The sequence below is a fragment of the Triturus cristatus genome, chromosome 2_1 (assembly GCF_964204655.1).
Source record: "Triturus cristatus chromosome 2_1, aTriCri1.1, whole genome shotgun sequence".
Taxonomy (NCBI): Eukaryota; Metazoa; Chordata; class Amphibia; order Caudata; family Salamandridae; genus Triturus; species Triturus cristatus.
Genome location: NC_140581.1, coordinates 70,714,716 through 70,740,899, shown reverse-complemented (window position 1 = coordinate 70,740,899; position 26,184 = coordinate 70,714,716). Strand labels below are relative to the sequence as shown.

The 26,184-nt window shown below is 47.5% G+C and overlaps 1 protein-coding gene across 1 annotated transcript in view; it reads right to left on the bottom strand.

Annotated features, from left to right (window-relative positions):
* Positions 1–11,639, bottom strand: part of LOC146863759 (uncharacterized) — a 52,458-nt gene extending 40,819 nt beyond the window's left edge. The window contains exons 1-2 of the mRNA XM_085627929.1: positions 11,332–11,639; positions 7,659–7,782 (exon numbers count right to left, since the gene is read on the bottom strand). Coding sequence (XP_085484055.1) covers positions 7,659–7,743 — 85 coding nt within the window. The 5' untranslated portion in view covers positions 7,744–7,782; positions 11,332–11,639. The remainder of the gene's footprint in view (positions 1–7,658; positions 7,783–11,331) is intronic.
* Positions 11,640–26,184: the final 14,545 nt, after the last annotated feature.

Here is a 26,184-nt window from a genome sequence, read left to right as displayed (position 1 = left end):
ACACTCCTGTAAACATTAGGATGAAAAACACTTAGGGGTAGATTTACAAGAAAGTGATGCATCTGTAGAGATACGTCACTTTCCCTGCGCCAACATGCAAAACCCTTGCGTCACCATGGATGCGCCGTATTTACAATATGGCGCACCATGGTGCAAGGATTGACAGATGCGTCAGAAATTCTGATGCATCTGTTGACGGAAAAGTCACGCATTGCTGGAGTCGTGTCGCAAGCACAACGCAACTCCAGCAATGCTCAGGGGCGCCCTATGCCTAACATGCTGCATCACTACTTACGCCTACGCCTGCTTCAAGCAGGCGCAGGGTTTTGACGCAGCATGGACGTAAAAGTGACTCAGTGAATTCTTGTAGATTTCACTGCGTCACTTTTACGGGGCTTCCTGCGATGGAACACCCACCCTGCATACATTAAACCAGATGCAGATTTAATGTGGCGCAGGGCTTCAAAACGTGATACATCTCCCTAGATGCGTCACGTTGTAAATGGGCCGCAACTTTTGCGCTGCTGCTGTGTCACAAAAGTGATGCACCGACGGTGCAAAAGTGACGCAAGGAGCTTGTAAATCTGCCCCCTGTTTTTCAGCTCAGAATGGCATATGGTGCGCCAGGGCATTCCTTGGTTGGGTATGGCTCACCGGACCCACCCTCGAGAACCGGGCCTGGCACTAGAGCAGGGAATGTTTACTTTTCGTTTTACCTTCGTGCTTTAATATTTAGTGAAACGTTCTATCCTCGACCTAAGAGGAATAAAACAAAAATAACTTTGATGTTAATACTGGTATATAGCTGTTAATGTTACTAGGTGTCCCTGGCACACCTATAAAAGACATTCTAGGGACATCTAGTAACAGCCTGTGGTACTGCGCCCTTTCCTTCATGAAAGCAATTTCTTTACTTTATTCTGCTACAGCTGGCATCTTCTGAAACGAAAAAATAACATTAGCATATGCACCGCCAACAGCTCACATTTACCTATTGCATTGCAAATGGTTCTTTTCTGAGCAGCCTCCTGTGTGCCTTCAGCTGTGAATAGGTCATTGAAGACACATGGAAGAAGCAATAAAAAAAAGAAAGCTCTGTCAAACAGGAGATGAAGAAGGTCTGCCTATGTACACCGTACGCTGGTGCTCGACCTACAAAGAGATGGTCCAGAGTTGCAGTTACCTTTGTGGTGTGTAGTTAGTTTGTAGGAGAAGCTTTCATTCTTCACGGCTAGCATGGTGTTATACTCACATGTTAATGTTGAGTCTGCCTGGCTCCGTAGGCAGCGGTCCTGTTTCACCTCCAGGAGAACCGGGTTCAGGTCAAGCTGTCCCTTGAATCTATAGTTTATGCAGTTTGATTTATAACTTTTTTCAATGGAACATTTTAAAATGACAACAGCTCAATATTGTTGTTTAACAGGAAATTAAAAAGAACAAAAAGCACAGACGGGCATGACTCGTTTTCCTTTAAGTCTTTGGTTATATGTCATCTACGTATCGAGAGCCACTGGGCACGGATACTTAGAGAAGAGGGGCGGCCATAGGCTGGATGGAGGGGCACGGGCCTGCAACATCCACATGATTCTGTGAGGTCACTGAGGGCTGCGGCAAAACGCATGAGCCAGTCTGCTCTGGGGGGCACATGGAGGTGTTTAGGATGTGCAAATCATGGCAAGGCAGACAATGGTCAACAGAAAATATTGTGCATAAGTGCATAGTGAACACATATTCACTCAAAAATGCACCTGAGGTGAGTGTCCATTTTCCAGTGATTGGGTATCCACAAATCAACATTTAGGCCCATATATATCAAGGTTTTCAATTGTTCTTGCTACGCAAGGGTGATGCACAACCTAAATGAGATTTATCAAGCTACTCAAAGCCCCCTTGATTGGCCCTGCATGGCTTGATAAATCTAGAGTAAGGCTAGGTTGAGCCTTGAGTTACTCTCAATCAATCAGGGAATTGTAAGTGCACTACTCATCCAAGAGGGTCTCAAGGCATGGGGGGTGGGTAAGCAACTCCGTTCAGTTGAAGAGCCAGGTCTGGAGTGTCTTCCTGAAGACGTTCAGAGAGGGGGCCCAACTGATGTAGATTGGGAGATCGTTCCAGGTCTTGGCCGTGATGTAGGAGAAGGCTCTTCCACCCGCTCAGGCTCTGCAGATGCGCTGGGTTTCAGCAAGGGTGAGGTTGGTGGGTTTGAGGTTTCTTTTGGGTACGTGGAAGGGGATTCTCTCGTTGAGGTACTATGGTCCGGTGTTGTGGAGGCATTTGTAAGCGTGGGTAAGTATGTTGAAAGTGACTCTTTTTTTTTACAGGGAGCCAGTGGAGGTTACGTAGGTGTTGGGTGATGTGTTTGTGTCGAGGGATGCCGAGGACGAGTCTGGCTGCAGTGTTCTGTATTGTCTGGAGCTTGCGGGGTAGAGACTTGTTGATCCTGGCATAGAGGGTGTTTCTGTAGTCCAGTCTGCTGGTTATGAGTGCGTGGGTGGTGGTCTTCCTTGACTCGGGGGATCCATTTGAAGGTCTTTCCAAGGATGAGGAGGGTGTTGAAGCAGCTGGAGGTGGTAGTGTTGACCTGTCGGTTCATGGAGAGGGAGGAGTAGGTTACGATGCCGAGGTTTTGTGCGTGTTTCATGGCGTTTGGGGGGCTGCCAATGGTGGTGAGCCACCAGGTGTTGTCCCATGCTGATGGGGAGGTTCCGAGGATGAAGACTTCTGTCTGCTCCGAGTTGAGCTTCAGGCAGCTGTTGCTCATCCAGGATGCGACATCCGCAATTCCTTTCTGGAAGTTGAGTATGGTGGTGGTGGAGTCCTTGGTGAGGGAGAGGATGAGCTGGGTGTCGTCGGCGTAGGATACTATGCTGAGGCCATGCTTTCTGACAATGGCAGTGAGGGGGCAATGTAGATGTTGAAGAGGGTAGGACTGAGCGACGATCCCTGGGGTTCTCCGCCGTTGATTTCGGTAGGTTCCGAGAAGAAGGGTGGCAGTCTGATTCTTTGGGTTCTGCCGGTGAGGAACGAGCGGATCCAGTCGAGGGCGGTTCCTTGTATGCTGGTGTTGTGGAGTCTGGTCGCAAGTGTGCGGTGGGAGACGATGTCGAATGCTGCAGGGAGCTCGAGTAGGATTGGAGCCGTGGTGTGTCCTTGGACAAGGAGGGTGCGGATGTCGTCTGTGGCGGTGAGTAGGGCAGTCTTGGTGCTGTGGTTGCTGCGGAATCCGGATTGGGAGGGGTCGAGGATGGAGTTGTCTTCGATGAACCTTGTTAGTTGTGCGTTGACAGTCTTCTCAGTGACTTTTGCTGTGAAGGGGAGGAGGGAGATGGGCCAGTAATTCTTGAGGTATGTGGGATCTGCTGAGGGCTTTTTGAGCAGGATTCTGACTTCTGCACATTTCCAGTTGTCAGAGAAGGTGCCAGTCCTGAAAGTGACGTTGATGGTGCATTGTAGTTCTGGCACAATGGTAGCTCAGTGATAGATGTGCGGTGGGCAGGGGTTTGTGGGGGCCCCCGAATGGGTGCTTTTTATGGTAGAGGCAGTCTCTTCAGTCGTGACTAGTGTCCAGGAGGAGATGGTGGGCTGGCTGGCACTGCCGAAGGGGGGATGGTTGCGGAGTCAGGTGTCCTGTCTTTGAAGTTGTCGTAGAGGCTCTTGATTTTCAGATGGAAGTAAGATCCGAGCTTGTCGCAGAGGTCCTGTGAAGGGGTGATGTCCGTGGTTTCGCTGGGGGGCTTGGTGAATTCTTGGATGCCGCTGAAGAGTTCCTTGGAGTTGGAGAGGATTTTTTTGGGATGAAGGTCCTTTTGGTGGTTCTGATGCATTGGTGGTATTCCGTCATGACGTTCTTGCAGGTGGTGTGGTCTTCAGGTGTTTTGCTGTTTCTCCAGCTCTTCTCGAGATGTCTGCAGGTGCGTCTGGTTTCTTAGAGGTCGGCGGTGAACCAGGTGGCATTCCTGGGGCGCTGTCTGTCGGAGTTGCATAGGGGTGCGAGCTTGTCTGCACAGTTGGAGATCCATTTGTGTAGTTCTCTGGCTGCAAGGTTGGCGTCGGTTAAGGTGGTGGGAGTGTCGTGGTTGAGGGTGGAGTTAAGCTGATCCTCAGTGGCTTTGCTCCAGTTCCTGCGTGGGGGGGCACAGAGCAGGTTTGTGCAGCTTGGGCTTGTCAACGATGTACTGTACACAGTGGTGGTCCATCCATGGGGGTTGTGTTGTGTGGCTGAAATGGATGTTGTTTCCCCCTGCAAAGATGGGGTCGAGGGTGTGTCCTACCTTGTGGGTAGGCATGGTGATGAGCTGGTTCAGTCCGATGCTGGAGAGGTTGTCCAGGAGGGTGGTGGAGTTGGGGTTGCTGGGGTTGTTGAGGTGGAAGTTCAGGTCTCCGATGAGTATGTAGTCCATGGAGGCAATGGCATGGGGTGCGATGAGTTCGGTGATGGAGGTGGCGACAGGGGCATGGGGTCAAGGGGGGTCTGTAGGCAAGGGTGCCATGAAGTTTGGTTCTAGGGCTGCTCTGGACTAGGATGTGAAGGTGTCTGGCGGCGGAGAAGGCATCACTCGAGGTGGAGAGGCGGGTGGAGCTTTTGTGTGCGATGGTGATTTCTCCTCCTGGGTGGTTGGGGCAGTCTTTCCTCTGGATCTTGTATCCATCTGGGATGGTGATGGCGATGTCAGGGGCAGAGGAGGCGTTGGTCCAAGTTTCTGTAAAGAAGGCGATATCTGGTGAGAGGGTGTCCAGGAGGTTCCATATCTCTACGGCATGTCTGTGCAGGGATCGCATGTTGAGGAGAATGCACCTCAGGGCATCGGCGGTGTTGGCGGCTAGGGCAGTTGTGAAGGTCTGGCGGCAGTGGCAGCAGGAGAACTGGCCATAGGTGATGTTCCTTCCGGGGTTGAGTGTGAGGAGGGCAGTTGAGTTATAGTGGTGGAAGGTCAGAGATCAAGGGTCCCTGGTGCTGGTCGCAGTCGGGTCACGGACGGGCGCAGACAGGCTTGCATTTGGCGTGCCTTTGGCACACCAGCTGCATGCCCGCTGCACGTGTCCACAACACGACCACGCAGTGGCCACCATTGCGTAGGGAAGGAGGGAGGGACGTGCAGCTGGGAGGCAGGAGTGGGAACGGGCAAGGGGGAAGGGGCTGCAGGGGCATCTGCGGCAGGGAGAATGTAGCAGTGAAACGCAAAATGGCAACAGAAGAATAGCTTAAAAGATGCTAGGGCACAGCCAAAATACAAAATGCTAGGGCACAGTCAAAATACAGGCACAATTGACAAAGGAATGTACAAAGGAAGCATGCCATGGGTGGAGAATGTTTGTTCCCACATTCTGACACACTCCCAGATTTATCAGCATGTGTTGGGAGGTGTACGATACAATTCTGACGCATTCCCAGGTCTACCAGAGGCGCAACTTGGAGAAATGTCTTTATTTCTCCTCATTGTTTCCTCTCTAAGTGTGCTAAATCATGCAGCACTCTTAGAAAGAAGAAAATGCCTCTGACAATTGCTTTTGTCTAGGAATGTGCCCCTTCCTGCACAAAAACCAAACCTTTCTACAGTGGAGCCACACTTGCTTCATTGTGCAAGGGTGCCTTCATTGGCACTAGGCAGCAGTTTGTGCCTCAGCACAGGCAGAGAGCAGAAATGCACCGCAGAATGTTAAATGTGGCGCATTCCTGTATTTTCACAAAACACAGCTGTTAAGCGATATTGCTCGGGACGCATATTGAAGGTCTCAAATGAGAAACCAGTAGGTGCTCACAGCCTTTAATGTTTCTGGGATCGATTAAAGGAACACCGTTGAGGCTCCCACAGCAACCCAACAAACGTGTATGGATGTTAACAAGACAGAGGACATATTTTGAAAGGCCCTTGAACATCATTTGCAGAATTGGTGCAAGGAGGGGAGATACATACAATTAAATACTTGGGCTGGTGGCATCACCTTTCGATCACACCAGGATCATATGGTCCAATCAATATACGTTCTTAAAAGGCCTTCGCTAGGCCGTGATTTCAGATTGGTAATAGTGCTATGTGAGCGCTGAATTACAGAATGCAAACTATTCAGAGGTTCACCCTGCTGGAAAGTGAATTTGTTATTTCAGTGCAACACCCCCTCTGCTTTATTAAGTAGTCTTACAGATTGTGACAGGGTCACAGCCTCTTGTGGTATAGAGAGGCACACAAAAAGCTGATGGAGGGTCATTTCACTGTGTAAGAGGAAATGCTTCTATTTCAAGATACAGTCTGCTGGTTTCAAGCCATGCAGTGTGAGGTTCTCACAAAGTGGAGGAGTTTTCCATACCTACCATTCCACAGACGAGTTGGCCATGATGGCACAGTGATGGGGGCGGGATGCTGTAGTGATCATTCCTGGAGATCAGCCTGGAGGACCATGGAGGCTCCTTTAGCAGCACAGTTCTTATTTGACGTAAACGTTGTTCCTGTATCCTGTGGGATGGTTGGCGTTGTGTGTACTCATTGTCGCAAACCGGTAATCAGACCCTCTTAATTTTCCTGACGGGGGAAAGAAGAACCCATAGAGCAGCAGTAATGATCATCGTTGGGAGCAAACGATCCCAACTTGTATGAATATAGTCCACAAAGTAGGATGATTTCTGGTCAATTACATGATAGTTAAGACAACTCGCATCTCCCAAATAATGGAAGAACATATCTCTTGCAAGATGAGGAAAAGTTAATATCTGCCCCAATCAGGAAGAAGACCATAATGTGAGTCAGTACAAAGGCAGTATTGCACCCACAAACCAATGTAGATCGTCCATGAGGCAGGAGTGGATGGAGGTGAAGATGTTTGGAGCACCCTTCTAATTTTAGTGACAGGTTACTTCAGCTCGAGAGGTACCACCTTGTGCCCCAAGGCATGTAAACCCCCACACTGGCAGCTGGCTTAGGGAGAACTATTGGAGGAGGGGGTACCAACCTGCTGGTTGTTGTGGCCTTCTAGCCATGCCTCTGATGCCCATTATGTTTTTTGGGGTGTGGCTAAATCTTCACGTGGTTCCCCGGTGGGGACAATATGCTAAGCCTTTTAAAGACTGTATGCGTCATTCTGGTGAACGTTGAGTTGATATTAAGTAATGTTTGTTCTTTATTTCAAGTAATCCATGTTGGCTGAGTCCTTGTGCTCTGCCTTCCCCAAAGGAGATGTAAACAGAACATGTACATACATTCAAGCTTCAAAGCAGATATCCATCATAGGATGCACACAATGTACAGAGATTAAAGTGATATGTTATTGGGTCAGCTTTGTCTCCTATAAGTTCTCCTGAAATAAAATTTGCAACACCCTCCTGCAATAGAAGTGTCTGTCACTGCCATTGCTGTGGTGGTTTGTGTTTAAGGAAACTAAGCCATTGCACGATTGATTGCACTATTGTATGGAGACCTCCTTAAAGCTGAGAGCTGTGGCATATGTGGAGTGTGGCAGTGATTTGACAAAATCTAGGATACTTCAAAAGAATTGCTCGACCACCCAAACCACGAACCCTTGTTTATAGTTTGTAAAGCTGAGATGGTTTTTGCCCTCGTGCTGTGGGAGGAGGAGATGTCCAATAGAGTCATGACCACCACTGTCACTGCATGAAATCACAGTTATTCATAGTAAAAGTCAGACTCCTGTGTCAAATAACTTACTGTGAATGGCACCTGGGCCAGAAAGGGACATTTCCAGCATTGACAGCACGATGACCAGTGAGTAAAGCGGTGTTCGGGGTCCCATGGTGCCGGGTCTGACCAATCTGCTATCTGGGTTTTCTTCCTGTATAGGATGGCAGAGAAATATAATCTATCACTTATGTAGTAAATACAACTTAGAACACTGACTATCTGAAGCTACAACAATCAAGAACAGCAGTATGTCTAAAATACTGCCACCATGGATCAGTACATAAACAAATTGCATCTGTATCATTACCTTGATGTGCACATGCGATAAGGTAGGGATAGAGGAGGGAGGAGTCTAGAATGGACTATCAGGGATATCATATTTGTAAAATAGTGTTTGGGTGAGTCAAGGAGGGATAGAGGAGGGAGGAGTCTAGAATGGACTATCAGGGATATCATATTTGTAAAATAGTGTTTGGGTGAGTCAAGGAGGGATAGAGGAGGGAGGAGTCTAGAATGGACTGTCAGGGAGATCATTGTTTTAAAATAGTGTGTGGGTGAGTCAAGGAGGGATAGAGGAGGGAAGAGATAGAATGAAATCTTATGAATGTTGGCAACTGCAGCTTATTTTGCACATCTCTTCATATGCACCCCAAAAGTTCACGATTCAGTGCTTTCATTTATGTGCTATTTTAATCCAGCTGTAGCGTTTCATAAATAATCTCCTGACAAAGTGAACCTATAGTACATACGGACTTTTATGACTGGTTGGTTAACACAAACCAAGAATTCGAAGAACTCAAAGAAAAAAAAAAAGAATTCTCTAATATGATACATAATTACATCTTATACATTACACAGCCAGGTGTGGATGTGTGGGTGGGAACAGCGTGTGTGTTAACAAGATGGGTGAGGATGTGCACTTTAAAGTAAATGTTTTGTTTGCTGTGTATTGTGACAGACACAGGGGCATATTAACAAGGAACAGGGAAAATTAACGCTAAGGGCGCTTAGCGTTATTTTTTTTAACGCCCGCTATCACTGGATTATATCGCCTGGTTATCGTTATTAACAACGCTAACCGCCTAGGCGATAAAAAAATCCAGCAATAGCGGCATTTTGGGAGGTTATCGCTGGTAATGCAGCGATAAAACTACAAGGATAGGGATATCCTTGTTGATAGCCCATGGTGGACTTAGCCATGTAATCCACCTCCCATTGAATTACATGGCTAAGTCTGAAAGGGGCATATTTACAAGGACGGCAATAGAAAATTATTGCCGCTTCTGTGGCCGTTTTCAGCTGAAAAGCGGCAATAATTTTATCGCCTAATTAGCAAGGTCACACTAACACGTGAAATCTTGCATTAGCGCACAAATTCTTAACGCCCAGCTTTGCATCTCTAATGAGATGCAAAGTGGGCGTTCCTGACCTTTCTCCTATCATCAAGCCCCACGCAATGAAGCATAGCGGCAAGAAAAGTAGCGATAACCCCTGTTATCGCTACTTTCCTTATGCCTGCTTCAGGACTGACATAGCCATGATATCCTATGGAAGTTGGACATCATGGCTAAGTTTGTGGGGCCCTTTCAACAAGCTAAAGCCACATTTCGTGAGATTATCGCTGGGTTTCCAGCGATAATCTCACATTAAGCAGTTAGTGCTAGGATTCTTATCGCTTTTGAGATAAGCGTTGCTAACAGCACGCTATCTCAGCGATAAAAATCGACGTTAGCCGGCGATAATTATCTTAGCGCTATGTACGCTTAGCGATAATTATCGCCGGTTGTTGCTGATATGCCCCAAAATTAGAAGATGTAAAAAAGCAGCGTTAACCGTGGTTAGCGCTGCTTTTTTTGTCTCTAACAGGGTTAGCGTGAAGCTTGATAATAGGAGAAATGTCGCTTTGCGACATTTCTCCTATTATTTTTCTCTGGAACGCCCACTTTGCATCTCATTAGAGATGCAAAGGGAAGCGTAGTGAAAAAGGGTGCTAACATGCGATTTTGCATGTTAGCACCCTGTTGTTGATAGGGCGATATTTTTATCTCCGCTTCTTTGGCTTTTAAAGCCAAAAAAGCAGAGATAATGCCCTTGTTAATATGCCCCACAGTCTTTTCAGCCACTTCCGCACACTCGTGTCCTCATAAACAAACAACCATGCAGTCACATGTCATGTATGTATTTATGTTTGCAGCTTTATATAGCACAAACTTAGCCCACGGGCATCGGAGCACTCTACGTGAGAACTAGGAATCTACATCATAGCCACACGTTGCAGAGTTTTCTTTTTTAAGGCATGTGAGGTAGTGATATGTCCACAATCAGAAGACGTTGAGCCAAGGCTGGGGGTCAAACATGCGGGCACCTGTGCTAAGCATTAGGCAGACGCAGCTGCTCCGAACTGGGGTTTGCAACATTTAAAATGCTTTTGTGCTAAGCTCATTTTCAGAGTCTGAGAGGTTTTTCTGACTCCTAAAGTTAGACTTCAAATGGGTTCCAATTTGGTATGTGGAAGGGGATGATTGTAGGCATCCCCTCCAAATACTGCCTTGGTACCTCATTAATCAATGTTTTCCAACTGAAATCTGGTGGCATATTTTACCAACACCTCAAAGGAGGTAGAAATGCATTCATAAAAGAGAAAGGGCCCCCTTGGTACTCCAGCTCTTTGTGAATGTAAAAATACGTTTGTTGAAGAGCAGGTAGTGCATTAAAAAAATAAAAGGTTGTTTCATTAAAAAGCAATCAAAGATTGGGTGGTGTGCTGACCCCAGCAGGCCAATATCCCTGTGATGGCCTCCAATGTGCAACCGACCTCAATCTGGTCTCATTCAGAATTTTAAGAGCCTGCCTATAAGCTTATAGGTCTGTTATTACATGTATTTAGTGGTTGCAAACATACTGGCCTCAAATTACCATTAGGATCAGTAGATAGTACATCTGGCCCCTACTTGCAGAGTTTCAAAGCTCTCGCCATCAGGCCATCTCTGCATGGAGGGCAGTGAGATACGGGTGACGATATAAACATATGGACTGGAGATAATGTTATGAGAATTATTGTCAGGGTTTGAGAATGAACACACTGTGTTTGTCTGTGAGGTTGCTCTCAAAGACAGAGGAACAAGCCACAGCCAAGAAAAGCCTTCTTCTGCCCCATGAAATGTCCTCCCTTTTGCCAGGACAGTGGAGTCTTGGCCATGATACACTCGCATAAACAGATCCAATATTCCACCGGAGCAGGTGGTACATTAAGTTTGAGGTGGGCTTTGCTGTAATACAGAAAGATTCCTCCGTGAGTTTGGTGCTCGCTGCTGATGTCTGTGGTGTGTGAATGTCACAAATTGAATTTTTGGCTGGACCAGCTCAGCCTAACTGAAGACTTATGAATTGAGTAACAATAAAGTGGGCAATAGTAGCTTTTATTAATTATATAATACTTAGAATTGCCAACACCTGCTATAGTAATAGTTTTACAAAGCAAGCTTTTTGCACATCTCACAGGAGACGTTTTCCAACATTTGCAATTTATATTTCTCTCAAACCAATTGTTGCAAATACAATGTCTCCTTTTGTTGTAGATTTATCACACAAGATGGCTAACATTGAGCAGAGATTTCCTGCTGAGGCATCTGATTTTTCATCTGTTCCAACGTCACAAAGTTGCAAAGAGAATAAACCTTTGAAGATCCTGTCTGCTCACCTCCTGTCGGGTTCCTCGGTGTCAGGTCTCTCCGGTGTAGGCTGCTGTCATCAGACAGCTCAGGGAGGATCTCCCACACTCAGGGAGTGATGGTGTCAGGTCTCTCCTCTGACTGCTGCTCTCTGCTGTGAGCTCAGGGAGGATCTCCCACACTCAGGGAGTGATGGTGGCAGGTCTCACCTCTGCCTGCTGCTCTCTGCTGTGAGCTCAGGAGGGATCTCCCACACTCAGGGAGTGATGGTGTCAGCTCTCACCTCTGACTGCTGCTCTCTGCTGTGAGCTCAGGAGGGATCTCTCTCACACTCAGTGATGCTGGAGAAGGTCTCTCTATAGATATAGAACCTGCTATGCAAATTAGGGAGACGGTCTTGGATGAAACACAAATTCCAGACAACCACAGCCCTCAATCACCTGAAACAAACCAACAATCAGTGAAGAATCTGGGCAAATATTGGTGAGCAAACAAGTTGTTTTAGCACGTTTGAGCCTGTTTGGTGCTGCTCAGAAACCGACCGTGAGTAAGACATGCGATAAAAAAAAAAAAAAAAGTCTAACACATTTTATTGATCTTAGCAGAGCCCTGCCTGTGCATTAAACCATATTTAGGCACCCACGAGTAGGTGCACTCTCTAATTAAAGCACTAAGGGCCACATGCATCAAGCAAAATACTGGTCGCAAACAGGCCGATTCGCAGAATTGACCCCTACCTATTTGGTAATCGCAAATTGCGAATGCAATCCCATTCAATCCTATCGTCCTCCAGGCCGATAGGAATTAATGGGAAGCCATTCCTTGATAGCGAATCGCAATTTGCTATTTGCTATTAAGGAATATGTAGGAATCAAATTTTTTTTTTGCAAAACCTACATGCATAGGTAATTGCGACTCCTTAATAGCGATTCCTTAATAATCGCTATTAAGGACTCTCAATTCCTACCTTTGATGCATGTGCCCCTTAGTGCTCTATAAGTTGGTACCCCGGCTCATGAAATAAAGGTGCTACTGAAAGTTAGGGAGACCCAGGACATGCATGAACTTGGGAAAGACCGGAAGTGAAATGGAAAGGCTAGGACATATGTCTAAGCATCCTTCTAAAATGTGACATAAAAGCTCTAAAACATACATCGGGCTACTGATTTGGATAACATTATTAATTTAAATTACATTCCATAAATAAGAGTCTAAAACCTAACAATCTATACCATTTTGCAACACTAGTTTCTGGGTTTCTTTTCCATCTGGGGCTGCCCCGCGATCTCAGTGTGCGCATCATTCTGTTCTCATCTTTATGCATCTGTGCAAAATATATGAAGCTGGTGGTAAAGAGGAAATGCAGCAATTTAGCATGGCATGTAGCAGCAAAACGCTTTGCATTAAGACGTGTCTGAAACATCTTTCTTGTGCACTGTTCTATAACATGCCTGCAGGCATTTGCTATGCTCACCCTCTGCACTAACATACCAGGCCTAGAATGTGCCAAAATCCAGGACGTCGCGTCTACCCAAAATAGATGCAGGCATATTTACCATTCACACTTGTGCCACACAAGGGGGTGCAAGGGCAAAGCAACCACAAAGTCAAAGATATCAAGCCACGCAAGTCCACCTTACGTGGCCCTCAGTGGCTTGATAAATCTGGAGTAACAGACGGCAGCAAAGTCACTGCCATGCGTTAAACTCTGCCCCAGGGAGGGGTTCCATGGGTGGGGCGTGGGTGTTCTCACACATCCACCCATGGAGTGTGGTACATTCCCAGATCTACCAACACTGGTAAACCTGGAAATATGTCAAAATGCTACGGCTTATCAGGAGAGGCGCAAGAGAAAAGACATTTATGTGTTTCGCTTTATTTCCACTTTCTAAGTGTGCTGCATTTGAAAAGAGGAAAATGCCTCTGAGGATTATTTTTGTGCAGGAAGGTGTCCCTTCCTGCACAACAACAATTCTGCATGCTTTGCAAGGGTGCCTGCATTGGCACAAGGCAGCAAATTGTACATCAGTTCAAGGAAAGAACAGACATGCTCCGTATCATGTTAAATACAGCACGTTTCTGCCTTTTCCCTTTTATGCAGCGCAGCAAGGTGGCTTCCTGCGCTGCGTCAAATAATCACAAATCTGTCCCATACGTGTTATGGAAAACAACAAAGCAAACCCCATTTAAGTAGAGTTTCCATAATAAAAACACAGGGCTAATCTACTTGTGATGGAAGAATTTAATTTAAAAAAGGATTTTTCAAGAAACTTAACCCAATTCATAAACTTCACATAGTTAACTACTTGTAAGCATTGTGTAAATCTGCCACAAGTTATAATTCCACTAATTCATAGTGACTCCGATGCAATATATCAAAACAATCATCATTTATTGCAGTGACTCTCCTCTCCCACCATGTCCACCACTATTCTCTAAGATCTATCACTCTTCTTCCTCACTTGCTGGAATCCCGGCAAGGGGCCGCTCACCTCTGGAAATGCTTCCTCTTGGTCTTGGCCTTGCATACTTCACAGTACATAAGGCATACCTCCACTGCAGGATTCTAAAATGGATGCCGCCCTACCTCACTTCTCTTTGTGCAATGGCAGTGAATGCTTTTGTCTCAACCCTGATTGTGAAATAAAACCATTGTTCCTCATTGCACCTGTGCACATAATCCTGTCCAGGTGTGTGAATGTACGAATTCTGGGAATTCATAAACATCCCCAGTAAGATGAAACCACCTATACAGAAAGGAGCGCTTATTCACAATGTTCACAAGCTAATTGCTTCCATGTTCGTATTCAAGAAAAGTCCCTAGGCAGTCTTTAATATACAACCAATTTGTGTTTTATTTCAAAATCTTCCAATTATTGCACATAGAAGTGATTACAATGAACAATCCGGCCAACACGTTTCGTCCACATTGGACATTAACAGGGCTGTAGAATGAAAGAAAACAAATGCATCAATAAACAATTCTATGGGGCTACCCTTTACAAGCGCTAGACAAATTTTTTTATATATAAACACCCACCACAGTTATGTCATTATGTTATTGCATCCACAGTGATACCTACCTATATCCAACATTGAAATCTTAACTAGTCTTTGTGCAAAAAAGATTGCCTCCTCAGAACACCTTATTATTCAGTATCATGACTCCATCGTGAGAACACAAAATAATTTACATCAAATCCACCTCATTTTTAGGTCTCGCTGAGGCCAGCGCATGCGCTGGCTCGGAGAGACATTTTGTAGTTGGGATTTTTAAAGTGCTGCCTGTGGCCGAAAGCTTGAGTGCATGTGAGCGTGCACGCGCGCAGCCGCCAATCACTGCTGCGCACGCACCACTCACGTGCTTGCCACACAGCGCTCCCGTCCAAGCGATCGCGATCACTTTCGCTTTGATCGCTTTGACGGGATCGCTATTACTTTTCGTTTTTATTACATTGTTTGATGGAATATCACGCAGGAACTGCGTTCCCTTGCTTATTTCTGCATGTTTTTCTCAGGTGTTTCGTCTGGAGAGTTCGGCCGCTTTCAGCTCTTTTTGGCCCATCGGTGATAATAAGACACTCAAAATCGGGCTCTAAAGTAATGAAGGCAGAAAGGAGAGAAGAGTAAACAGAGAACGGCTTTGAAAGGTGAGCACTCAGCGGGGCAGCTGCAGTGATCTGCAGATCATGAGTTTGTATACTGGAGAGGGATGCTCAACCATCTGTCCTTGGGTGTCGGTACTTTCAGTACCATATGTTGGGTAACAGCAACATGTACCATGTACAGTGCTCTGCTGCCGTTTCTCTAGCTTGGCACTGTAGAAATACAATATACATCCATCCATCTGTTATCCATAGCATAAATACAATATGAGGTGCTATATAAAAAACAAAACTTTCTATTACGAACCACAGGGGTGCCACATGCTCCACCCCCAGTGCAAGCCTGTCAGCTCGTCATCATTGTGTGCTCTCTCTGTCCTCCCCCTCTTTCTGCAGTTCCTCCTTTCACTAATCTTCCCTCCCTGATAATGTATTTCTCCCCTCTGCAGTGTTTGCTATCCTTTCTTCTCTTAACTAGCCCACTCCGCCCCTCCACCTCCCCTCTTCATTCCCGGCTACAAACCTACACCCGTTCCTCCAAGGGCCGGATTGTAAGGACCAACCCCCCCCTCTCCCTTTTGCAATGTATACTCTCCCCTCGCCCTGCGTAACCCTCTCTATGAGTTTTGTTTTCTCTTCTCTTAAGATTCGCCTTGGCTCCTCCCTCCGCAGTCCACCCTTACCCTCTCAGGCCCTGTCTGCCTCTCCCGTTTCCTTCAGCGGTTCATGTGCGTCCTTCTCGGACCCTGCCAGTCCCTCTCCGTTTTCTTACCTTGTCTCCCCGTCTCTCTTGTGTTCCTTTCCCTGGTCTCTCTTCATTTCTCTTTCCTGCCCCTCTCCCTCTTCTGCAGCCGCATCTCTCTCTTTTCTTACCCTGCCTGTCCATCTCACACCAGCAGTTCCCTTCTCCCTCTCCTCTCTCTCAATTCCGCTGTTGCTGTTTTCCCTTCTCTTATCCTGCCTGCCCCGCTCCCTCCTTCCTGCTGCTCATTCTCCACCCTCTGCAGACACAATCCCCCCTCCCTCCGATTATTCTGCCCACCCATCTCTTCCACCTGCAGCCGCTGATCCCTGTCTTCAACCATCCCACAGCTCTGTTCCCAGGCCCTGCCTGTCTCTCGGCTGTCCTTGCTCTCTCTTCTTCTACGCTGTCCCTGCGTACCCACCTTGTCTCCCATCTGCACTACCTTCTCACCCTCTTCACCTACCCCCCCCTCTATCACGTGCAATACTCGCTCCCTCGCTCCTCTCCTCTGTAGTTCCCGCCGTCCATTCGGTTCACACGCGCCCGCCTCCTCATGCCTAACCCGTGCCCTACTTCTCCACTCTGCAGTTCCTGCTGTACTTACCATACTTTGCCTGGCCTCTCTCTCTTGCTCCCCTGCGTCACACATGCTTAGCGTGACTACCCCTCCGTCATTTATACAGACTGTCCGTAAACTAGCTAGCCCTCATGTCTGCCGTCCATGGTTGGTCCATAATTTTAGCATTTCTTGCGACAGATGAGATGCCTTAGTTCAAGAGGGAGGGCGTATCCTGTGGTGTCGGGCCGAGGGAGAGGCAGACAGCTAAACTAGGAACATGCTGCCTAAAAGAAATGTAAATGTGTGCAGTTGGCTATTTACAAATGTAAAGGCTGACCAATGCAATAGGTCTCGCATTTACGCGAGTTTAAGCTATTGGCATTGTAAATGACGATGCCTTTTATTTATGTTTGCAAAAACGAAAACACAAATAAAAGGCATTGTTATTTGCAATGTGAATAGCTCAAACTCGCATTAATGCGAGACCTATTGCATTGTAAATTCTTTTTTTTTGGTTTTGGTTAGGCATGGGGAGATTGCTGTTCATGCACCTTATCAATAACATCAGAATGCTCCATAACACCCCTGGCTTCACATGCACCTTATCAATCACATCAGAATGCTCCATAACACCCCTGGCTTCACATGCACCTTATCAATCACATCAGAATGAACCAAAGGGTTGCAAAGTGATACGAATCACTTTATATGGAATTAATAAGGAGGTAAATAATTAAATACATCGCTTAATTGAACAACACTTCTCCTTGGATTCTAGAATTCTCGTTTTCTCTGATGATGGCATTTGGGTTTTGGATTTTACAACGTCCCTTTGTTTGTTCATCTAGGTCTGGGTTCTATATTGTAGAATGTCCCTTTGTTTGGTGTCTGTTTGGATTTTGAATTCGAGGTTGAGCATTTGTTCGATGTCTGCTTGGGTTTAGCATTTCTGAATATCCCTTTGTTTGATAATATCTGCTTAGGCTGGCTGCAGTTTTGGGCAGTTCCCTTTGATTGGTGCCTGCTTGGACTTTGCATTCCAGGTTGTGCATCTGTTTAATGTCTGCTTGGGTTTAATATTTCTGAGCTTGTTTGGTTTGATAATATCTACTTCGGCTGTAGACTCCTGCAGTTTCCTATGTTTGGTGTCTACCTGTATTGACGCTCCACGGTGTGCAAGTGTTTGTTGAATGCTTCGGTTTAGTACTTCTGAATTTCGCTTTTTTGGTTAATATCTGCTTAGGCTGTAGTTTCATGCAGTGTCTGCTTTGATTGTACATTTGCTTGATGTCTGCTTGGGTTTAGTATTTCAGAGGTTCCCTTTCTTTGATAATATCTGCCTAGATTGCAGATTCCTGCAGTTTCCTTTGTTTGATGCCTGCTTGGATTTTGTATTCCAGACAGAATGCGCCTTTGTTTAATGTGGCCTAGAGGGTTTTCGAGGCCAATTGTGACATCACTTACTTGATAGACCCTTTAAATGAAAGCCAAGTCTTGCAAAACCAGTTGCCCCAGCCTGTGATTCTAAAGTGAACTTCTGCAGCTCTGCAGTCTTTCCACCCCACCGAGCCCTGTTGCTGCATGAGATTGTCCTGTGACATTACTGAGATCAGATCCTTTTGATCACCCCAGAGATCACAAAGCCCTCTTTTGATGACATGTGCTGGCACAACATTGACGGTGCAACAGCCGTTTGCCACTTGCCAGGTCAGAAGAAATATTCTCTTAGAAAAGCAATATCTTCCACAGCCTCTAAAACTGGAGAAAGGAGATATGACAGTGGCTTAGGAATAGCAGCTCTCCAAGGGAGCTTGTGCAGGTTGTGGACTGTGGAAGGAGAAAGACCAACATGAAACCCCATCTGTGACAGCGTGAAAGATAACACAGCTTTATCAAACGTCACTGGCCATTGGTCAGAAGCAGAAGTTGGATGGCTGCAATGCAATAGGTCTCGCATTTACTAGCGTTTGAGCTATTGGCATTGTAGATTGCAATGCCTTTTATTAATGTGTTGGTTTTTTAAATAAGTAAATAAAAGACATTGTCATTTCCAATGCCAATAGCATAAACTCTCGGAAATGCGAGACCTATTGCATTGTAAATGCTTGTTACTGATGGCCCTAAGTCAAGCCCATGTGCACGGTCTGGAATTACTCACTTAACTTCAAAAAATGCTTGTAATCAACATACCTCCATACTTTCTAATCTTCAGTATCTATATTATTATAGGGTTCAGTGTCCAAGCCGCCTCCCAAGCGCCTGCAGCCAATCCCCCTTTACCCCGTTAAACTGAAAGCAAAACGTGCATACCTCCAATTTCCATCCTCTTTGAAGACTCCGTAATACCTGTCAAGGCTTTATCCATTCATCCCCTTATTGAGGGTCTATCTACAAAAAAATATAGAATACACACATATGTGTAGATCACATCAGGCTCACACATTGCCACCCACAATCTGTTATGTCAGGATGGTTTTAACCTGATTTTAAATTTTATGATAATGCACTGTATTTTGACCCTATGTTTGGGTAATTTTAATAAAATATTTTTATAACTGTGAACACTTGGCCTTTGATGGTGGTGGTGTTATATTCTGGTGATATAATTGTTTGGATGAGTTTGGTTTGAATATTTGGTGTAGTAATCTGTCCAAAGGGGATTTTCTCTTGACTACAATGATCAGTACCTCCAAGGTATCGATTCGAGACCCCTCCCCTGGAGCTCATTATATTTTAGAGGAAGATACATCATCTCAAGTGCTGTTCTCGACCTGGCACCCATTACAGGAAAAAATGCAACATATTATCATTGTTCGGGTCCCAGTTCCATTGACCTAAGTCTGCTGAGCCTGATGTGATTTACACATATGTGTGTATTTTATATTGTTTTGTAGATAGACCCTCAATAAGGGGATGAATGGATAAAGCCTTAACAGGTATTACGGAGTCTTCAAAGAGGATGGAAATTGAAGGTACGCACATTTTGCTTTCAGTTTAATGGAGTAAAGGGCGATTGGCTGCAGGCGCTTGGGAGGCGACTTAAAAAATTGAACCCTATAATAAAATAGATACTGAAGATGGGAAGGTATGGAGGTATGCTGATTATAAGCATGTTTTGAAGTTAAGTGAGTAATTCCAGACCGGGCACATGGGCTTGACTTAGGGCCATCAGTAAAAATGAGGTGGATGTGATGTAAATTATTTTGTGTTCTCACGATGGAGTCATGATACTGAATAATAAGGTGTTCCGAGGAGGCAATCTTTTTTGCACAAAGACTAGTTAGGATTTCAAGAATGGAATTAGGCAGGTATCACTGTGGATGTAATAACATTATGACATAACTGTTGGGAGTGTTTATATATAAAAACAAGCATTGGCATAGCCAATAGGTCTCGCCTTTGGGGCCTTATAAGTGTTTAGCCAGAGCTATTGACTTTGCCAATGTCTTGAAGCTGTGCTGTAGAGAAGTGTGGCTGCTGTGCAGCTTGCTGAAAAGTTATAATAAAAAAAGTGTCAGAAGCATTTTTGTTACCTTATATATGACCAAGAAGGCATTATGTACAACTGAACGACCATATTAAAAAAAGTATTTACAATAAAAAATGTCCTCAGTTTTCTTTTGTTCTTGCAATGCTGGCAACTTGTTTCTGCCTATTCCAATGCTTGTTTGTTAAAGCTTTTTTCGAGGGGGCATAAACAATCGGAGGGTGAAGGTTGGGAACTAGTACCTATATTTTAACACTATCAGCGGCTAGACGCTAGGGGAGAATCAACAGATGCCAGATTCTGAGAGCAGGCTGAGGTGGTGCTGAGTGATGCTGAGGTGGTAGTGGTGGTGGTGACTGGTGTGGAGACGATGCTGAGTTGATGCTGAATGATACTCAGGTCTTGCTGAGTGATGATGATGTGGTGGTGTACTAGTGCAAAGGCAATGCTGAGTGATACTGGTGTGGTGCTGAGTGATATTGTTGTGGCACTGAGTCTTGCTGTGGTGGTGCTGAGTGATGCTGTGGTGGCGCTGAGTGATGCTGTGGTGGCGCTGAGTGATGCTGTGGTGGTGCTGAGTGATGCTGTGGTGGTGCTGAGTGATTTTGTTGTGGCACTGAGTGATGCTGTGGTGGTGCTGAGTGATGCTGTGGTGGCGCTGAGTGATGCTGTGGTGGCGCTGAGTGATACAGTGGTGGTGCTGAGTGATGCTGTGGTGGTGCTGAGTGATGCTGTGGTAACCCTGAGTGATGCTGTGGTGGCGCCGAGTGATACTGTTTTGGCGCTGAGTGATGCTGTGGTGGCACTGAGTGATATTGTTGTGGCACTGAGTGATGCTGTGGTGGTGCTGAGTGATGCTGTGGTGGTGCTGAGTGATGCTGTGGTGGTGCTGAGTGATGCTGTGGTGGCACTGAGTGATGCTGTGGTGGCACTGAGTGATGCTGTGGTAGCACTGAGTGATGCAGTGGTGGCGCTGAGTGATGCTGTGGTGGCACTGAGTGATGCTGTGGTAGCGCTGAGTGATGCAGTGGTGGCGCTGAGTGATGCTGTGGTGACGCTGAGTGATGCTGTTGTGGCGCTGAGTGTTGCTGTGATGATCCTGAGTGATGCTGTGGTGGCGCTGAGTGATGCTGTGGTGGCACTGAGTGATGCTGTCGTTGCGCTGAGTGATGCTGTTGTGGCGCTGAGTGATGCTGTGATGATCCTGAGTGATGCTGTGGTGGCGCTGAGTGATGCTGTGGTGGCACTGAGTGATGCTGTGGTAGCGCTGAGTGATGCAGTGGTGGCGCTGAGTGATGCAGTGGTGGTGCTGAGTGATACTGTTGTGGCGCTGAGTGATGCTGTGGTGGTGCTGAGTGATGCAGTGGTGGTGCTGAGTGATACTGTGGTGGTGCTGAGTGATTCTGTGGTGGCGCTGAGTGATGCTGTGGTGGCGCTGAGTGATGTTGTGGTAGCGCTGAGTGATGCTGTTGTGGCGCTGAGTGATGCTGTGGTGGTGCTGAGTGATGCAGTGGTGGTGCTGAGTGATACTGTGGTGGTGCTGAGTGATTCTGTGGTGGCGCTGAGTGATGCTGTGGTGGCGCTGAGTGATGCTGTGGTAGCGCTGAGTGATGCAGTGGTGGCCCTGAGTGATGCTGTGATGATCCTGAGTGATGCTGTGGTGGCGCTGAGTGATGCTGTGGTGGCACTGAGTGATGCTGTGGTAGCGCTGAGTGATGCAGTGGTGGTGCTGAGTGATGCTGTGGTGGTGCTGAGTGATGCAGTGGTGGTGCTGAGTGATACTGTGGTGGTGCTGAGTGATTTTGTTGTGGCACTGAGTGATTCTGTGGTGGCGCTGAGTGATGCTGTGGTGGCGCTGAGTGATGCTGTGGTAGCGCTGAGTGATGCAGTGGTGGCCCTGAGTGATGCTGTGATGATCCTGAGTGATGCTGTGGTGGCGCTGAGTGTTGCTGTTGTGGCGCTGAGTGTTGCTGTGGTGGCACTGAGTGATGCTGTGGTAGCGCTGAGTGATGCAGTGGTGGCGCTGAGTGATGCTGTGGTGACGCTGAGTGATGCTGTTGTGGCACTGAGTGTTGCTGTTGTTGCGCTGAGTGATGCTGTTGTGGTGCTGAGTGATGCTGTGGTGACGCTGAGACATAGGGTGGACATTACTGTTGATCCATAGTTAGCCTAGTGGTGCTGAATGAAGACCAGTGGGTTTCTTCCAACAGAGGGTACAGTCGCGCTCTTGCAAGTGGTGAAGAAAAATAATAAAGTGCTCATTCAGCCATAAAACATAAATGCTTTGGGGAATCTGCCTCAGAGTTTTCAATACCAGCAAAAAAGAACACAAATTGCACTGATAATGATATGATGGGGGCTGCATATCTGAAAATAGTCACATTTCCTGGCTACTGCGTTCTTCAAAAAGCAAAGCGGCAGCAGTTTTTTTTACTACAGGAACTGTCTCCCCTTTAACAGCGGAAGAGCTTTGTTTCATTGAACTCACAAACAGACAAGGCTTCTGTGTGGCCATTTTTAGACCTCATTTGCGCCCATCAGCATCCACCAGCGCCAGATACATTTCTCTCAGTAAATTTCACAGCAGAAAAACAATGGCTTACACTCAGCCCAACATTGCGCGCCACGACGCAAGGGTCTGTGGACATTCTTTGGGAACACTGGGTATTGTGGATTTGTGGCTTTCCGCTTCTGGAGTGGAAAGTCATTGCCCTGCCATTCCAGGTCAGAGTCTGCAAACTCATTGAGCAAAACCCACAGGGGGCCTTGACCGGCCACAGCCTGTGCTGCACCAGCGCTGATGGCAGCAGCCAACACTGAGAAATCAGAGTAGCAACTGATCCACATGCTTAAGGACCTCTGGAATCTCAAACTGAGTCCTTACAAAACTAAACTCACTGCGAGAGATGACCTGTCCCGCCCCTTCCCATAGAATGGCCACGTGATGCTTCTTGTTCCGGTGACGTGTCTTTTTGCATAGCACAGGATCCGTCAGTTGTGCAGGCTGCCTCAATGTGCTTGGCGAGAGACAGCACGGTGAGGGTGGGCGGGGAGGGAACATCAGAGTAGATGTTTTACTATAATGAGATGCCTTTAAGCACAAGTAAAACAAAAGAAGAAAGCATGGATGAAAGAAACAGCAAGATTGAGATACAGGGCCAGGAAGCATAGGGTGGAGGAAGAGAGAGGCGCGACGGATGCCGAGTGTGACGCCTGCCTAGGCATCGCTGCTGTGCAAATGAGCAAGACCTGGTGTGACTGTGAGTCCAGGGCCGTGTCTGTGGTGTACTCCCTGGTAAGTGAGCAGGTGTGACCCAGCACCGCGATGACCTGCAGACACAGGACAAAGCTTGAATGGACCTGGAGCCCCCATCAAAACCTCATCCACATATAGAATCGGATACCGACGCGGTGCGCTTGAGTCTGCAAATGAGAGTGATTAACCCAACAAATGACCATCATGAAGGTAAAGGGTGACCTGAAGCGCCTTTGGCTTTAGCTAACGAAGCAAAAACTTCACCATCTGTGTGAAAGATTGTAAGGCAGTTCCATCCCAAACAATCCCAGTTGTGATGCTGCCTTGGAGAGACGGTTAGTTTACAAAGTTTCTTTATAGTTTGGCCCTTCCACTGTGTCCCACGTTATGTGAATCCAAAAAAAGCAAATATGTGTTGGCATCTGTAATTGGTAGCTCTCAAACTACTTTTTATGTTCAGCAAATTCATATTTCAATGATTTTAATAGTATTTCAAAGGGGTCCTACACTGAGTGGACAAAAGGGTTTTAAAAGTTCAGATTTTGTCTATAAAATAAAGCAGTACAAAAACTCTAAAATATACATTTTTGGCAACAAAAAAAGTTTACATTTCTTGTTCAACACAACGCCCTAACAGACAAGAAAACCCCCCAAATCACTACCCATGTCTCACAGTGGTTGCAGACTATGACTCAGAAAACATAGTGTACCTGTAGGCATGCGAATGTAGCATCCTTTGAAACTCTGAGTCTTCACTAAGAGGCCAGACATGACAGAAGTATACGAAGCAGATTTTTATTTCCCTGTTCCATCACTGCTCAAGTTACGGCCTGGTTCAGAAGCAGAGCCAGGTGGCAAGGAACTGGTCTTTTCTCGTATGATACTCTGGTTTATCTGTTTGAATCCATCAGGGCCTGTCCTGTGGGACACTATTTATTTACTATTATGTGTCCACGCCCAACCAGGACCAAGGGGAGTATTTTTTCAGTGTAAACTGCAGCTGCCCGAGGCACCCGCAGGGTGCCCTACGGAGGGCGGGCCTCTAGTGCCAGCGAGGTACCAGCCCACCCCCCTCTTCTCAGTGTGGGGACCCCTCAGGGAGGAGTCCCCCTACTCTGGCAGCCAGGGTGCTGCGGCGCGCAGGGCGCGTCATTTCCGGGGCGCGTGGGACGGGGGAGTATATAGGCCTCCCCCACCCACTGGCCTTCCTCTTTTGCGCCCGGGACACGCCGTGTGTAGTGCTTGGCCCTCGGTCGCTCCGCTGGAGGCGAGGTCCAGCCGTGTTGCCGTCGAGCCGTTTGGCCAGGGAGCTGCGTCCGTGGTTTTGCACGGTGAATAGAGGTGAGGGTCTGATTGCATCGACGCCACCATTTCGGCCGGTTGTTGCCTCAGACTTAATAAAGAGCAGTACCGTGGCACAGTGGCTTGATCTGTGATTGTATTGGTAAGGCGGCTTCAGAAATTATTCCCAAATTTGTTCAGGCCTGGCCAGGCAAGGAGGGGGGGCAATGTGAGCGGATCGTCCTGGAAGTTGAAAGCTAGGCAGGCTTGTGCTTTGATTGCGGTGATATCGTCCGCCCTCCGCCGCCCCCTCTGGGGGGGGGGGTTGCGGGCGGATTAGCCATTGCTGCATTTGCCAGGGCACACGTGGCGCAGCTCTTGTTCCAAGGGCTGGCGGACAGCGCTGGGACAGTGGCCTAGCGAAACTTGAGGGGCTCCTCCTGGCAAAGACTACAGAGCCTGGAGGAGTGCAATCGGGGGCCCTGCCTATATTAGTGCCACAGTCTAGGTGATATTTCACTTTTGTGCTGCCCGATCGTGGTTGCTGCGGAGGGGGGAGCGGGTTGCTCTCTGGAGTCGGGGGCAGATGGCAGGGCGCGCGGGTCTGCGGGAGGCCACACGGCATTTGTTGGGTTTGTGTTGTTGACCTGAGTTGATTTGCGTTGGGGGCTGTTTTGGCACCTGGGACATCTGCTAAAGCCGGGTTCAGGCATCCCCGTGTTGGTAAAGCTACACAGAAATGCTTTGTTTTGAATGAACTCACCATGGGGCACATGTCTTTTTGCCGGGTGGCCGCGGTGTTCGGGAGCGGTGTGGTGACCTCGGCCGACCGGGGCCAGTGGGTGGGGAGCATTGTTTGGGCGGTAGGCTCCGGGGCTTCGCGCCCCCCTCCCTCAGTGGAATGGTTTGTGGCATGCTCCGAGCGCAGTTGGACTTGAACCGGAGGGGGTGGGCTCGAGCACACAGCTGTCTCCTGCTCGGGGCGGCTCATTGCTGCTGATGGAGATGTGGAGTTTTCCTTTCCCTGTGCCGCAGCTGGGGTGGTGGCCTCGGCTCCCCTCCCCCCCCTCTCCCGCAGGAGTTGGTGCCTGCGTGGCTCCAAGCTCGGGTGGGCGCGTGGGCTAAGCAGGGGGAGACTGAGACCGATTGGACTTTGCTGTGGAAGAAAGGGGAAAAAAAAAACACCACCAGCCTGGGGTGTCGGTGTTGTGGTGGTGGGGTGTCCAGGCATCCCAGATTTGCCAGGACGGTCCCGGGTTTTCGCCGGTGGTCCCGGCGGATTCCGGAAAAGGTAGCTCATGTCCCGGTTTTTAAGGAGAGTCAACTGAAAACCGCGGGAGGGGCTTCTTGGTGTTTTGAAAAGCAGGGATAGTTAGCAGTTGTTTCAAGACAGCAATTTGATTAATAGGCAAGCTACTGGGTTTCAGAGTTGCATTTCATTTTTGTTCTTACTGCCTGCTCTGTAGTTCTCTGCTGAAGAGCGCCGTCATTCTGTGCGCTCGCTTGAAGTAAATAGTAGTCCTTCTTCTATTTTGTGGGTTGTACCGGTTTTTGGCTTTAGAGTTCTGGTCACCCTGTGTTGTGGTGAGTCGGGGGCCCCCTCCGGGGGCAGTTTTTCTTCAGTCTCCTGGCGGTGCCCGTCCCCACTGTTTGCCTCTGGGCATCCTTTTCTGGGGGGGCTCCAACTTCGGTGGGCGCAACTAGGACAGGTCGGTGCGGCCCCTGCCCCTTGGTGAGTTCGCACCCGCGGGGAGGATGCCACTGCAGCCAGTGCGACCCCTTGGCAGCTGCGGGAACAGGCTAGAGTCTCGTCGCCTAACACAAAGGCTCACTCCAAACTTGGAAATGTTTCAAGGCAAGAGTGTCAGCTCTGATTCTTTACCTAATCTATCAGAAGTTATGCTTTTCCTGTTCTTACAGGGATTGCGTTTCCAAGAAAGTATTTAATC